At 40.2% G+C, this 14840-nt stretch overlaps 1 protein-coding gene across 1 annotated transcript in view; it reads right to left on the bottom strand.

Annotated features, from left to right (window-relative positions):
• Nucleotides 1-204: 204 nt before the first annotated feature.
• dgkq (diacylglycerol kinase theta) overlaps nt 205-14840 on the bottom strand; it is a 71886-nt gene continuing 57250 nt past the window's right edge. Inside the window, exons 15-23 of the mRNA XM_073922337.1 lie at nt 12671-12786; nt 10916-11067; nt 9954-10102; nt 9580-9758; nt 7880-7980; nt 6266-6412; nt 5579-5690; nt 5046-5198; nt 205-1180 (exon numbers count right to left, since the gene is read on the bottom strand). Of these exons, the coding sequence (XP_073778438.1) occupies nt 1085-1180; nt 5046-5198; nt 5579-5690; nt 6266-6412; nt 7880-7980; nt 9580-9758; nt 9954-10102; nt 10916-11067; nt 12671-12786 (1205 nt within the window). The 3' untranslated portion in view covers nt 205-1084. The remainder of the gene's footprint in view (nt 1181-5045; nt 5199-5578; nt 5691-6265; nt 6413-7879; nt 7981-9579; nt 9759-9953; nt 10103-10915; nt 11068-12670; nt 12787-14840) is intronic.

The following is a 14840-nucleotide window of genomic DNA, read 5'->3' on the forward strand; positions in this document are numbered from 1 at the left end:
TAATATAATATAATATAATAAATACATTTTTATATCTATATTTAATTATTTTATTAAACCAATATCTTCAATCATTTTGTTTCTGCAGCATGTCTTGATTTGAGAACATGTAAATATTTGTACTGAAAAAAAACCGAGCAATAAAATAATTATGAAGCAGTGCTGAAGTTGTTGTGGTTTTTGGCATTGATGAAGCACACGATGTGAATAAACATGTCATATAATGTGCCACAGCATTTCAGTAACTTTAAGACAATATTCCTCTTGAAAAGAAGACGGTGTTTGGCAAACGAAATAAAGCAGCGTCCAGCATGAACACAAGGCAAACGCACAGTCCTGAGAAGCACACTGCGAGAAATGCAGATTTTTTCTTTTGTTCCTAGTCGAAATATCAAAAAATACTGAAATCAGACAAGCAATAAAACACTGTCCCGTTTTAAAAAAATCAAATGCATCCAAAATGCTTGTTTGCTTTGGCATAATTTAATGTGTGTGCCGTGTATATTTAATATTTATATATTGCATATACTTGAGAGAATGTTTACTTATATTTATATATAAAATACATGTGTGTAATACAAACTATATAAAAAATTAAATATCTATGTAGCAAAACTGATTTGCTTCTATGCATGTATATAAGAAATATATGTAATGCACACACATATGTTATGTCAAAACAAATGCAATTAATCGTGATTAAATATTAGTAATATATAAGTTTTTCCTTATAACAAGTTAAATAAGCTGGCAATGAGGCAAGCAAAACTGAAAACAAGATACTTTTCTTCCCCCATTGTCAGGCTATTTTGCTTGTTTTAAAGGAAAAACATTTAATTTTACCTCATTATTTCTGAAACCGAGACAATATTGTGTGCTTATCCAGAAAATGCTTCATGATTTCAGTATTTCTATATATTTGGACTATAAACATGACAAAAACTCTGTATTTTCTGCAGTGCTGACAGGCGTTTGCACACTACAGACTACCATGTGCTGGAGATGTGAATATTACATTCTAGATCAGAGAAACTGAGACAAACTGTAGCTGAAAACCATATAAATCAGAAGACGGAGCTGATGATCAGGGGTCACTCGGGGCCGGACTGTCCGAACGGCTCTCCTTTAAACTGCCCGACTGCTTCTTCTGCTTGCTTTTAGACTTCCTCAGCATGCACACCTACAGTACAACAGAGGGAAAAACACACACATTCAATACACACAACTCTAAAGAGAGCGCAACAGTCTGCAATGAGAGCTGATATGTAAGGGATTAAGTAGATCCAGAAGGTTGTTATCGCAGAATTGAATTAGGAAGCTGGCTTATTCATAGTTTTCAGTCTTCCTGTGTGGAGGCTGGCGGGAAAAATACAGTGAGCCGTGATGGCAGCATAACTGCGATCTCCATAGAAACACAGCACAATCCACTCATATATCCATCTGTTTCAAGCTACGAATATGTAGATCACAAATCAACAAAATCAAAAGCAGAGATATGATCACAAACTGTAAATCGTGGGCACTTGTGAGCAATATACTGCTGTTTTTCAGTCATTTATAACCCTCATGTGTTTGTCAGAGCTAGAATTGAGCGATGTTTACATTTATCTTGTGGTCATTCCTCAAAGATTTAATCATTAGTTTTATATATGGTGTCGTTTTTTAGCCTAGATTAATACTTATGTTCATTTCTGCTATTTCTAAATGTAAATAAAGTGGTGTGATATAGCTTTCTGAACATGTGCGCTACTGGAAAATACAGTGAAGACACTTAAAGCATCAGTTCACTTGCGGAATTGAACATTTCCTGATTATTTACTAAATTTCTCGCTGAAACTTTTTAACTTTAAAAGTTTGACACAAAACATTGTTTAAGCTGTAATAGTTTATTAATTGCAAAACTGTCCGAAATGAAAACAGCTGATGGAGTAAACACTAACCTGCGCATTATTCAGACAATAGATGGCGCCAAACTATCAATGCGCGGTTAACTATACACAATCAGCTGTTTTCATTCTGTCAGCTTTGTTTTTTTGAGTGTTTGTCTCCATCTAGTGTCTGAATAATGTGCAGGTTAGTGTATACTCCATCAGCTGTTTTCAACTGTTTGTCTCCATCTAGTGTCTGAATAATGCGCAGGTTAGTGTATCCTCCATCAGCTGTTTTTGTTTCTGTCAGCTTTGTGTTTTTGACTGTTTGTCTCTATCTAGTGTCTGAATAATGTATAGGTTAGTGTATACTCCATCAGCTGTTTTCGTTTCTGTCAACTTTGTGTTTTTGACTGTTTGTCTACATCTAGTCTCTGAATAATGTGCAGGTTAGTGCATACTCCATCAGCTGTTTTGACTGTTTTTCTCCATCTTGTGTCTGAATGTGCAGGTTAGTGTATCCTCCATCAGCTGTTTGACTGTTTGGTGCCATCTTGTGTCTGAATAATGCGCAGGTTAGTGTAAACTCCATCAGCTGTTTTTGACAGTTTGTCTCCATCTAGTGTCTGAATAATGTGCAGGTTAGTGTATACTCCATCAGCTGTTTTGACTGTTTTTCTCCATCTTGTGTCTGAATGTGCAGGTTAGTGTATCCTCCATCAGCTGTTTGACTGTTTGGTGCCATCTTGTGTCTGAATAATGCGCAGGTTAGTGTAAACTCCATCAGCTGTTTTTGACAGTTTGTCTCCATCTAGTGTCTGAATAATGTGCAGGTTAGTGTATACTCCATCAGCTGTTTTTGACTGTTTGTCTTCATCTAGTGACTAAATAATGTGCAGGTTAGTGTTTACTCCATCAGCTGTTTTCGACGGTCTCCATCTAGTGTCTGAATAATGCGCAGGTTAGTGCATACTCCATCAGCTGTTTTTGACTATTTGTCTTCATCTAGTGTCTGAATAATGTGCAGGTTAGTGTATACTCCATCAGCTGTTTTTGACTGTTTGTCTTCATCTAGTGTCTGAATAATGTGCAGGTTAGTGTATCCTCCATCAGCTGTTTTTGACTGTTTGTCTTCATCTAGTGTCTGAATAATGTGCAGGTTAGTGTATACTCCATCAGCTGTTTTTGACTGTTTGTCTTCATCTAGTGTCTGAATAATGTGCAGGTTAGTGTATACTCCATCAGCTGTTTTTGACTGTTTGTCTTCATCTAGTGTCTGAATAATGTGCAGGTTAGTGTATACTCCATCAGCTGTTTTGACTGTTTGTCTTCATCTAGTGTCTGAATAATGCACAGGTTAGTGTATACTCCATCAGCTGTTTTCAACGGTCTCCATCTAGTGTCTGAATAATGTGCAGGTTAGTGTATACTCCATCAGCTGTTTTTGACTGTTTGTCTCCATCTAGTGTCTGAATAATGTGCAGGTTAGTGTATACTCCATCAGCTGTTTTTGACTATTTGTCTTCATCTAGTGTCTGAATAATGTGCAGGTTAGTGTATACTCCATCAGCTGTTTTTGACAGTTTGTCTCCATCTAGTGTCTGAATAATGTGCAGGTTAGTGTATCCTCCATCAGCTGTTTTTGACTGTTTGTCTTCATCTAGTGTCTGAATAATGTGCAGGTTAGTGTATACTCCATCAGCTGTTTTTGACTGTTTGTCTTCATCTAGTGTCTGAATAATGTGCAGGTTAGTGTATACTCCATCAGCTGTTTTTGACTGTTTGTCTTCATCTAGTGTCTGAATAATGTGCAGGTTAGTGTATACTCCATCAGCTGTTTTGACTGTTTGTCTTCATCTAGTGTCTGAATAATGCACAGGTTAGTGTATACTCCATCAGCTGTTTTCAACGGTCTCCATCTAGTGTCTGAATAATGTGCAGGTTAGTGCATACTCCATCAGCTGTTTTCAACTGTTTGTCTCCATCTAGTGTCTGAATAATGTGCAGGTTAGTGTATACTCCATCAGCTGTTTTCAACTGTTTGTCTCCATCTAGTGTCTGAATAATGTGCAGGTTAGTGTTTACTCCATCAGCTGTTTTCAACTGTTTGTCTCCATCTAGTGTCTGAATAATGTGCAGGTTAGTGTTTACTCCATCAGCTGTTTTCAACTGTTTGTCTCCATCTAGTGTCTGAATAATGTGCAGGTTAGTGTATACTCCATCAGCTGTTTTCGACTGTCTCCATCTAGTGTCTGAATAATGTGCAGGTTAGTGCATACTCCATCAGCTGTTTTTGACTGTTTGGCGCCATCTAGTGTCTGAATAATGTGCAGGTTAGTGCATACTCCATCAGCTGTTTTTGACTGTTTGTCTCCATATAGTGTCTGAATAATGCACAGGTTAGTGTATCCTCCATAAGCTGTTTTTGACTGTTTGGCACCATCTAGAGTCTGAATAATGCGCAGGGTAGTGTATACTCCATCAGCTGTTTTAGTCTCTGTCAATTTTGTGTTTTTGACTGTTTGTCTCCATCTAGTGCCTGAATGTTGCGCAGGTTAGTGTATACTCCATCAGCTGTTTTAGACTGTTTGTCTCCATCTTGTGTCTGAATAAGGCTTAGGTTAGTGTATACTTCATCAGCTGTTTTCGAATGTTTGGCGCCATCTTGTGTCTAAATAATGTGCAGGTTAGTGTATACTCCATCAGCTGTTTACGAATGTTTGGCGCCATCTTGTGTCTGAATAATGTGCAGGTTAGTGTATACTCCATCAGCTTTTTTAGACTGTTTGGCGCCATTTTGTGTCTAAATACTGTGCAGGTTAGTGTATACTCCATCAGCTGTTTTCGAATGTTTGGCGCCATCTTGTGTCTAAATAATGCTCAGGTTAGTGTATACTCCATCAGCTTTTTTAGACTGTTTGGCGCCATCTTGTGTCTAAATAATGCTCAGGTTAGTGTATACTCCATCAGCTGTTTTCGAATGTTTGGCGCCATCTTGTGTCTGAATAATGTGCAGGTTAGTGTATACTCCATCAGCTGTTTTTGTTTCTGTCAGCTTTGTGTTTTCGACTGTTTGGCGCCATCTAGTGTCAGAATAATGCACAGGTTAGTGTATACTCCATCAGCTGTTGGTCAATCACGACATTGCAAGGTATGTTATTGGAGTATTTATGATACCTTGGGTCCTGCAGCTGAGATGATGATCTGTCCAGGTGACTGGATCCAGGGTTCCCCGTCCACCTGCACCGGCAGAGCTTTGCTCACTGTGATGCGGATGTAGCTGCCCTGAGCGATGCGGATGCCTGAGCGGAGACCACTCTGAACCTGACCCTGCACAACAATACAATCATCACAACACAATAATCACAATACAGCAGTAATAACATCACAACAATAATCAAAATACAACAGTAATCATGCCTCCAAAAGCCACCGCATTCACCGCGCTCATTGCGTTGGTCTTCTGAGGCGCAACTCATTTATTAGAGGAGTACAAACACCACAATGGAGAAACCCAATCAATGCAGCACACTCCACTTCTCTCAGTGATATCAGTGCAGGAGCTGAGGAGGTGATGCTCTTCTGTGCATCATTAGATGGAAACGCAGCTTTATTCACTAATGTTTAGTGTGATATACAGTTTGTAATGCAAGCGACAGTGATCTATTAAAGCAGATGTGTGCAAAACGAGTGCATGGATCATAACTCACCATGTGCACCACACCAGTGACTCCCACAACCTCCAGCATCCCATCATCAATCCTGGGCCGTCCGAAGCGACTGTCATTGTCTGAACCCCAGAGATCAGCACCAGAGCCCCAGCTGAATACACACACACACACACACACACACACACACACACACACACACACACACACACACACACACACACACACACATTCATGTTTTCATGTTTTACAGACTCTTGCTCTTCCCACTGACGTAATAAATACTACAACTACACACATTCTTTTATTTGCTCACACACACAATCACTCATGCATACACAGACAAACTGACACACGGACTTGCACCCACATGAACAAACACACACAAACTCAGTCTTATACACAAACAAACTCACACACACAGACACGTGCACACACACACTCACAAACAAACACGAAAACAATCAAAAACACACATGCATACACACAAAAATACACACACACAAACACACATTTACACTTGCACTCTCACACACTGAATCACACACAAACTGCACACATGCACACACTCTTCTACAGACTTGAGTGTGAATGAGTGTGTATGTGCGTGTCTGTCTGTGTGTGTTCGATGTGTGAATGAGTGTGCGAGTTTATAAATATGAGTGTGTGTGTGTGTGTGTGTGTGTGTGTGTGTGTGTGAGTGAGCACATCTGTGTTTATGTGTTGTACCTGGGGATGTTGAGGAAGATCAGTCCCTCTATGTTGGGCAGCTCCACCTCCAGCTTGTCCACCTGCAGTCGGATGTCTTTATGGAGGTTTCGTGTGTGACTCAGTTTCTGCAGACCCACCTTCACATACACACCTTTATTGTGGAACCTGCGGAACACACACACACACACACACACACAATCAAAACACACACCGATGACAGAAGACACAACTTCCCATGCTTTCTGGTTCTGCCCTTTGTTAAAACATATTCGATTGGTACTCTAAAGCTTATGTCAAATCTTTACCCCCTGATGCAGAACTTGCTATTTTTGGATATTCACAACACATTTCTCATCTCCCACATGGCCTCCAGCAGTCTTTGTCTTTAGGTATGATTGTGGCCAAAAGGCTTTTGCTCCGACATTGGAAGTCATCGTCACCTCCTACATTTCAAATGTGGATTGCAGACATGACTTCGGTAATACAGATTGAAAGACTGAGATTTTTGAGGACTCCTTTTATTGAAAAAATGTTCAGTGTTTGGGGTTTATTTCTAAACTATCTAGATGAGCAAACCAGCCACTCAACCTCTGAGGATACTTCAGAGACTTAATTTACTTATTTTGCATATTTAATTTTACTTCTTTATTCTATTTTCTGTTGTCACTTGCTAAGCTGTGATGTCATTGTTATTTGTTCATTGACTCATTGTATGGGATTTGTCCGAGACAGTGCCTAGTGTTGTGTGTGTTTGTGTATGTGTGTATATATGTATGTGTGTCTTTGTGGTTGTTTTTGAAAAATCCAATAAAATACAATTATTAAAAAAATAAAAATAAAATAAAAAACACACACACACAGGGCTCAACAATAAGGACTGCCCGGTGGCCCAGGGCCAGTGTGAGAGACACTTGGGACAGTAGACCGGATCATTACTGGCTTGATTGGGACAGTGCTGCCTTGTCAGTCACTAACTTTTAATTTGTCTTTGACTATTTGTCAATTGCGTGCATTTAAAGCTTGTGCTTTTAAGTCTTAAACGCTACCTTCTCTGTAATGTCGTAAACAACATATTGCTTTCTGATTCGTCTTATATGATTGATTTAACCATGCTATTTTTTTTGTTACCTGGTAACAATCAGTACAGCGTAGAAACAGCAACATGTCAGCAACATCAAATTATAAGGCTAAACGAAAATGTCTGTCTCTAACCTGTTGGAAGTAGACATTTACATGGAAAAAACACGATAAAATAAAAATTTAGTGATGTTATGCATAGTTTGCCGTCAGTTTGACAAGTCAGCCAGCTTTTGTTAAATAATTTCAAACTGCAATAAAATACCTCCACATTTTCCATACGGCTGTTTTTGTTTGCATAACACTTATTTTTACAATTGTTTTTTAAGTATTGAAATTCTAGATTTACAGACTTTATTTTTGACACATTATTTAAAATATGTGGCTAAAAAATAGCTATTAACTTACCTTTTTTTTTTGGTGGGGCCAGTGAAAATTTTGGCAGGGCAAGTATAAATCTAAACCACTTGCCCGATCGGACCAGTAGAAAAAATCCTTAGCGTTGAACCCTGACACACACCGAGAGCTTCATTGTGACACAAACACAACACTCACCGGCTGTTGAACTTGTCCGGATCCTCCTCGCGCGCGTGATGAAAATCCAGACTCAACTCAGCATCAATCCCCAGACCAAAGTAATTATTCATCTGCACAATCTACAGCACGCACGCACACACACACACACACACACACACACACACACACACACACACACACACACACACACACACACACACACACACACACACACACACACACACACACACACACACACACACACACACACAATGAAAATTATGTGTAAAAACAAAAGTAAAACAAAAAGTAAAATATAAATATATATTATCATTTAATTTAAATAAATAAAGAGTATATTTTACATTACACACGCGCATGTGTAAATATATATGCACAAATCGGCCACTTTATTAGGTACACCTTACTTGTACTCCCTTTTGCCTTCAGAACTGCCTTAATCATTAGTGACAGAGATTCAACAAGCTACTGGAAATATTCCTCAGAGATTTTGCTCCATATTGACATGATAGCATCACACAGTTACGGTTCCCACCAGTCTCTTAAAATACGTAATGTCCCGTATTTGAGAGTGAAATTGCAGGTATTTATTTTCATCATTTTTAAAAAAAAGTAGCTTTTCATGCAAATCATCCCACACACATTTTTTGAAGATGCCTTATTTCCTACTTTTGATTGGGTAATACTTGATGCCATTGTTAGTTTGATTGGTCTTTTTAACTGTCCACTTAGGAGGATGGCTCGGTTGTAGCGAGTGCTTATTTGAGTTACTGTTGTCTTTCTATCAGCTGGAACCAGTCTGGCCATTCTCCTCTGACCTTTGGCCTCATCAAAAAGGCATTTGCGCCCAAAGAACTGCCGCTCACTGGATATATCCTCTTTGTCGGAGCATTCTCTGTAAAGCCTAGAGATGGTTGTGCGTGAAAATCCCAGTAGATCAGCAGTTTCTGAAATACTCAGAGCAGCCCGTCTGGCAGCAACAACCATGCCACGTTCAAAGTCACTTAAATCCCCTTTCTTCCCCATTCTGATGCTCGCTTTGAACTGCAGCAGATCCTCTTGACCATGTCTACATGCCTAAAGGCATTGAGCTGCTGCCATGTGATTGGCTGATTAGACATTTGTGTTAACAAGCAGTTGGACAGGTGTACCTAATAAAGTGGCCGCTGAGTGTATATCTATAGTAGTCAACATTTGAAGTGGATTAAAAAAGTATTTTCAAAATCAGCCAAACATAAGAATGGGGTGCTGAGGAAAGGTAATGTTGATCCACTGCATAGTTTAAATACTATATATATATATATATATATATATACAGTATACACACACACACACACACACACACACATATTATATCAGCTGTCCAACTGCTGGTTAACGCAAATGTCTAATCAGCCAATCACAGGGCAGCAGCTCAATGCATTTAGGCATGTAGACATGGTCAAGAGGATCTGCTGCAGTTCAGAGCGAGCATCAGAATGGGGAAGAAAGGGGATTTAAGAGACTTTGAACGTGGCATGGTTGTTGCTGCCAGACGGGCTGCTCTGAGTATTTCAGAAACTGCTGATCTACTGGGATTAGAAGGCAAAAGAGGGTCCAACCCAGTACTAGTAAGGTGTACCTAATAAAGTGGCCGGTGAGTGTATATAGGTACACACACTGTCACACAAAAATAGTTGCATATTCATATTAATAATTGATATGTAATGTAATTTGACCTTTGGCGGCTCCAGAAAGCAGTTCTCCTTTCCGTCTTCAGTCATCTCTTGTGCGTCCAGAAGAATAGTCCAGCGGTCCATCTGCACCTCCTCAGCCTCGTCCACAGACAGCAGGATATTATAGGGGTCTTCACCACTGTACCCCGCGCCCCAGCGCAGCACTCGAGCCAGATCATTCCCTGACACACACACACACACACACACACGTTCATCCACACCACACACACATATACACATACAGAGACACAGATAAACACAAACAATCACACACACAGATACACAAACACACACATACACACAAAAAGCAATGTCAGTTTTTTTCCCATAGCGTGCAGCCCTAATACACACACACACACACACACACACACACACACCTGTGCCCAGAGGGATGATGCTGATGGCGGGCTCTGGACAGCAGATTTTGTGGCGTATGGACTCCAGAACACCCAGAACCCAGCCCACCGTCCCGTCACCACCACACACCAGGATACGAAAATGAGGGACGTCTCTGAAAGTGTGCAGCCTGTATCACACACACACACACACACACACACACACACACAGTTAAAGAAACATTGAGACAAACAGGTGCGCACATACAGCTACACACATAAACACACAGACAGACAGAGGTAATCCCTCACACACACACACACACACACACACACACACACACACAAACATACACACACACACACACACACACACACACAAACATACACACACAAATATACACACAGACAGACAGATACTCTCAACCTCTCGCATACACTCAAATCCACAAACACACAAATGCACACACAATTAAACAGACACACAAAAATGCACAAACACACACATACACACACACACACACAAATCCATACACACACACACACACACACACAAATGCACAAACACAAATGCATAAACACACACACACAAATGCACAAACACACATGCACACACACACACACACACACACACACACACACACAAATGTATATATACACACACACACACACACAAATGCAAACACACACATGCACACACACACAAATGCACACACACACACACACACACACACAAATGCACAAACACACATGCACACACACACTCACACACAAATGCACAAACACACACATGCACACACACACAAATGCATACACACACACACACACACAAATGCATACACACACACACGCACAAACACACACATGCACACACACACAAATGCATACATACACACACAAATGCATACACACACATATACACACACACACACACACACAAATGCGCGCACACACACACACACACACACACACACACACACACACACACACACACACAGACTGACCCAGCTAGTGGTCCTCCGCTGCTCAGCTCAAACACCTGATGTGGGTTCAGCAGTTTCCGGAAGCTGTACAGGATCTCTCTGCCCTTCAGCCCGCCGCTCTTCGGGTTCACAAACACCAGCAGCGGCACACTGCGCTTCTCCAGCCGGCGGTGCTGAGGACACACAACAACATCAGAATGAGTGTCAGTGGGTTTCTGTGTGTGTGTGTGTGTGTGTGTGTGTGTCTGTTTTCATGTTTGTCTGTGTGGTGTGTGTGTATTAGTGGGTTTCTGTGTGTGTATATGTTTGTGTGTGTGTGTGTGTGTGTGTGTGTGAGAGAGAGAGAGAGAGAGTTTTTGTGTGTGTGTCTCTGTCTGTGTGTGTCTGTGTGCGAGTGTGTATCTGTGAGTTTCTGTGTGTGTGCGCCTGTGAGTCTGTTTCCATGTGTGTGTCTGTCTGTGTGTTTTGTGTGAGTTTCTGTTTGTGCATGTGTGTATTTGTGTGTCTTTGTGCTTCTGTTTTCGTGTGTGTGTGTGTGTGTGTGTGTGTGTGTGTGTGTCAGTGGATTTCTGAGTTACTTTGTGTGTGTGTGTGTGTGTGTGTGTGTGTGTGTGTGTGTGTGTGTGTGTGTGTGTGTGTGTGTGTGTGCCTGTGAGTCTGTTTCTATGTGTGTGTCTGTGTATTTGTGTGTCTTTGTGCTTCTGTTTTCGTGTGTGTGTGTGTGTGTGTGTGTGTCAGTGGATTTCTGAGTTACTTTGTGTGTGTGTGTGTGTGTGTGTGTGCCTGTGAGTCTGTTTCTATGTGTGTGTCTGTGTATTTGTGTGTCTTTGTGTTTCTGTTTTCCTGTGTGTGTGTGTGTGTGGGTGTGTGTCAGTGGATTTCTTTGTATGTGTGTGTGTGTGTCTCTGTTTCTATGTTTGTGTCTGTGTATGTGTGTATGTGTGATTATGATTCCGTGTGTGTGAGCCTGTAAATCTGTTTCCATGAGTGTGTCTGTCTGTGCATGTGTGTATTTGTTTGTCTTTGTGCTTCTGTTTTCGTGTGTGTGTGTGTGTGTGTGTGTGTGAGTGAGTGAGTTTCTGAGTCACTTTGTGTGTATGTGTCCGTTTCCATGTCTGTTTCATGTTTGTGTGTGTGTGCGTGATTATGTATCTCTGTGTGTGTGTTTGTGTGTGTGTGTGTGTGTGTCGAGTGTCTGTTTCTGTGTGTGTTGTATTTCTGTGTGTTTCTGTTTGCGTGTGTGTGTGTGTGTCTATGTGATTCTGTTTCCGTGTGTGTGTGTCTCTTTCTGTGCATCTGTGTATGTGGAGTAAATACTGCAGTTTCTCTGTCGGCCACAAGAGGGAGATGAAGATAAAGCTGAACCTGCATCATGAGTCTTAAAGGGACAGTTCACCCAAACATTTGAAAGTAAAACATAAAACCACGTCACTCTCCCTGTCCAATAAACTGATCATCTGACTGCAAAAGCATTCAAATATACTCAAATATTAACATCATATAATCTCTGAAAAAGGGATTTAAATAGTCAGAATGTGGATGAAAACTCTAAAAATGGCATGTAAAATGTCAACCGTTTTGTTGCAGTTTTAAACAAACCATCAGAGCAAGTGTTATTAGTAACAAATACTATCTTCTAGTTATTTAGCAAGACACTAGTGTTCAGCTTAAGGTGCTGTACTGTATGTATCCTCTGTGTGTGTGTGTGTGTGTGTGTGTGTGTTGTATATATATATATATTGTGTGTGTGTGTGTGTGTGTGTGTGTTTTGCGCACCAGGATCTCAGGGATGACCAGCGAGCAGAGCTGTTTCCCACTGATGCTGACGTCTTTGGCCAACATGTAGATCCGCTCGGCCTCGGAGAAACAGCTGATCTGCAGAACCACAGCACCTGAACACACACACACACACACACACACAGCGCTGATTATTATAGCTCTGAATTATTTTTACTAATTCAATTTTACTTGTATAGCTCCTTACACAATAATTATCCTTCCATAGGCAAGGCAAGGCAAGGCAAACTTTATTTATAGAGCACAATTTAACACAACCGTAGTTGATCCAAAGTGCTTTACAATAAAATAAACTAGACAATAAAACTAAAAATAACTGGTATTAAAAATACAATTAAATATATTTAAAAGTAATACTAAAATATAAATAATAAAAAACAACATGCATGCATCAGTCAAAGGCAAGAGAGTAAACAGCGCTGATTATTATAGCTCTGGATTATTTTTACTAATTCAATTTTACTTGTATAGCTCCTTACACAATAATTATCCTTCCATACAGCTTTATAAAAGGTGCACATTATTACTGCATTACAGTCAAAACACACTGCAGTTCTGCACACACACACACACACTCATTAATATATTAATATTACACAGTTATCTTTATAGCTGAAGTCAGAATTATTCGCCCCCTTCGTTTTTTTTTTTTTTTCTTCTTTTTTAAAATATTTCCAAATGATTTTTACCAGAGCACAGTATGTCTGATAAAAACAAAAAAAACTTCTGGAGAAAGTCTTATTTTGGCTAGAATAAAAGCAGTTTTTACATTTTTTTAATTCATTTTAAGCTCAATATTATTAGCCCCTTTAAGCTATATTTTCCTCGATAGTCTACAGAACAAACCATCATTATACAATAACCTGCCTAATTACCCTAACCTGCCTAGTTACCCTAATTACCCTAGTGAAGCCTTTAAATGTCACTTAAAAGCTGTGTAGAAGTGTCTTGAAGAATATCTAGTGTAGGTGTGACCAACCCTGTTCCTGGAGATCGACCTCCCTGCAGATTTCAGTTGCAACCCATATCAAATACACCTGCCTGTAATTATCAAGTGCTGTTCAGGTCCTAATTAATTGGTTCAGGTGTGTTTGTTCAGGGTTGGAGCTGAACTTTGCAGGAAGGTCGATCTCCAGGAACAGTGTTGAGCACCACTGATCTAGTGTGACGCCTAATGCGCTGTCATTTGTTTGCCGTGTCTGTTTGTGTGTCTGTTTTGCTCCCTCTACAGATGCGCTGTAACATTGTGCGGCATCATAGATATATACACTAGATATCGCATAGGGACCCTGAGCATGCGTCAATAGCGCCGCCATATTGGTACAGTGCTCCCAGGACAAATGTCATTCAACCGCACTAGACAACACAGTGTTATTACATGAAGATGTGGGACTTTAGCGCTGTCTACGGGTGTAGTAACGAGAAAACAAAGAAAACAAAGCACAAAGGCAGAACATTTCATAGGTAATATTAAGTTTTTTCTGTTTTTGTATGTTCTGAACTTTTGATGTGATGTGATCCATCAATGTAGAAAAGTGATGTAAAATTATAAATTTTGTAATTAGAAAAAAAAATTACACACTAACATCCAGGAAAACTCCCGATCATAGATATATGTGTATATGTGTATATCTCTGGCTTTGGATAGCCACAGTCCTCCACTGTACCTTGGTCCCGCATTCATTTCAAAGGAGCGCTACCCTGTAGCAAGATGGCGGCGCTATTGACGCATTCCGTCCAATAGACAACAATAGGCCAGGCGACATCTAATGTATATATCTATGCCGCGGCATTATCAGGTGGATGGGGAACACCTGAGTCTAAGTGTGCGCTCTTTTATCAGCGTCCTGCCACTGTTTGGGAGACTCTTCCGGCTAAGGGTTGGACGGAGACCAGCGGCGTGCGAGTTGGCGGGGTGTTTTGCCTAATGTTAAGTCACAGTGGGCTTAAAATAAACTTTTGAAAACGTGACTTTTGGCTTCCCCCTCTTTTTTTTCTTGTTTCGCCTCGAGGGCGTAACACTAGTCTAATATGATTGCTTTTAGTAATGTTTCATTTGTTTCAGCATGTCTGCTAATGCTTATTGTAAGGCGACCTTGGGTGTCTAGAAAGGCGCCATTTACAAATAAAATGAATTATTATTATTATT

The sequence above is a fragment of the Danio rerio genome, chromosome 14 (assembly GCF_049306965.1).
Source record: "Danio rerio strain Tuebingen ecotype United States chromosome 14, GRCz12tu, whole genome shotgun sequence".
Lineage (NCBI taxonomy): Eukaryota > Metazoa > Chordata > Actinopteri > Cypriniformes > Danionidae > Danio > Danio rerio.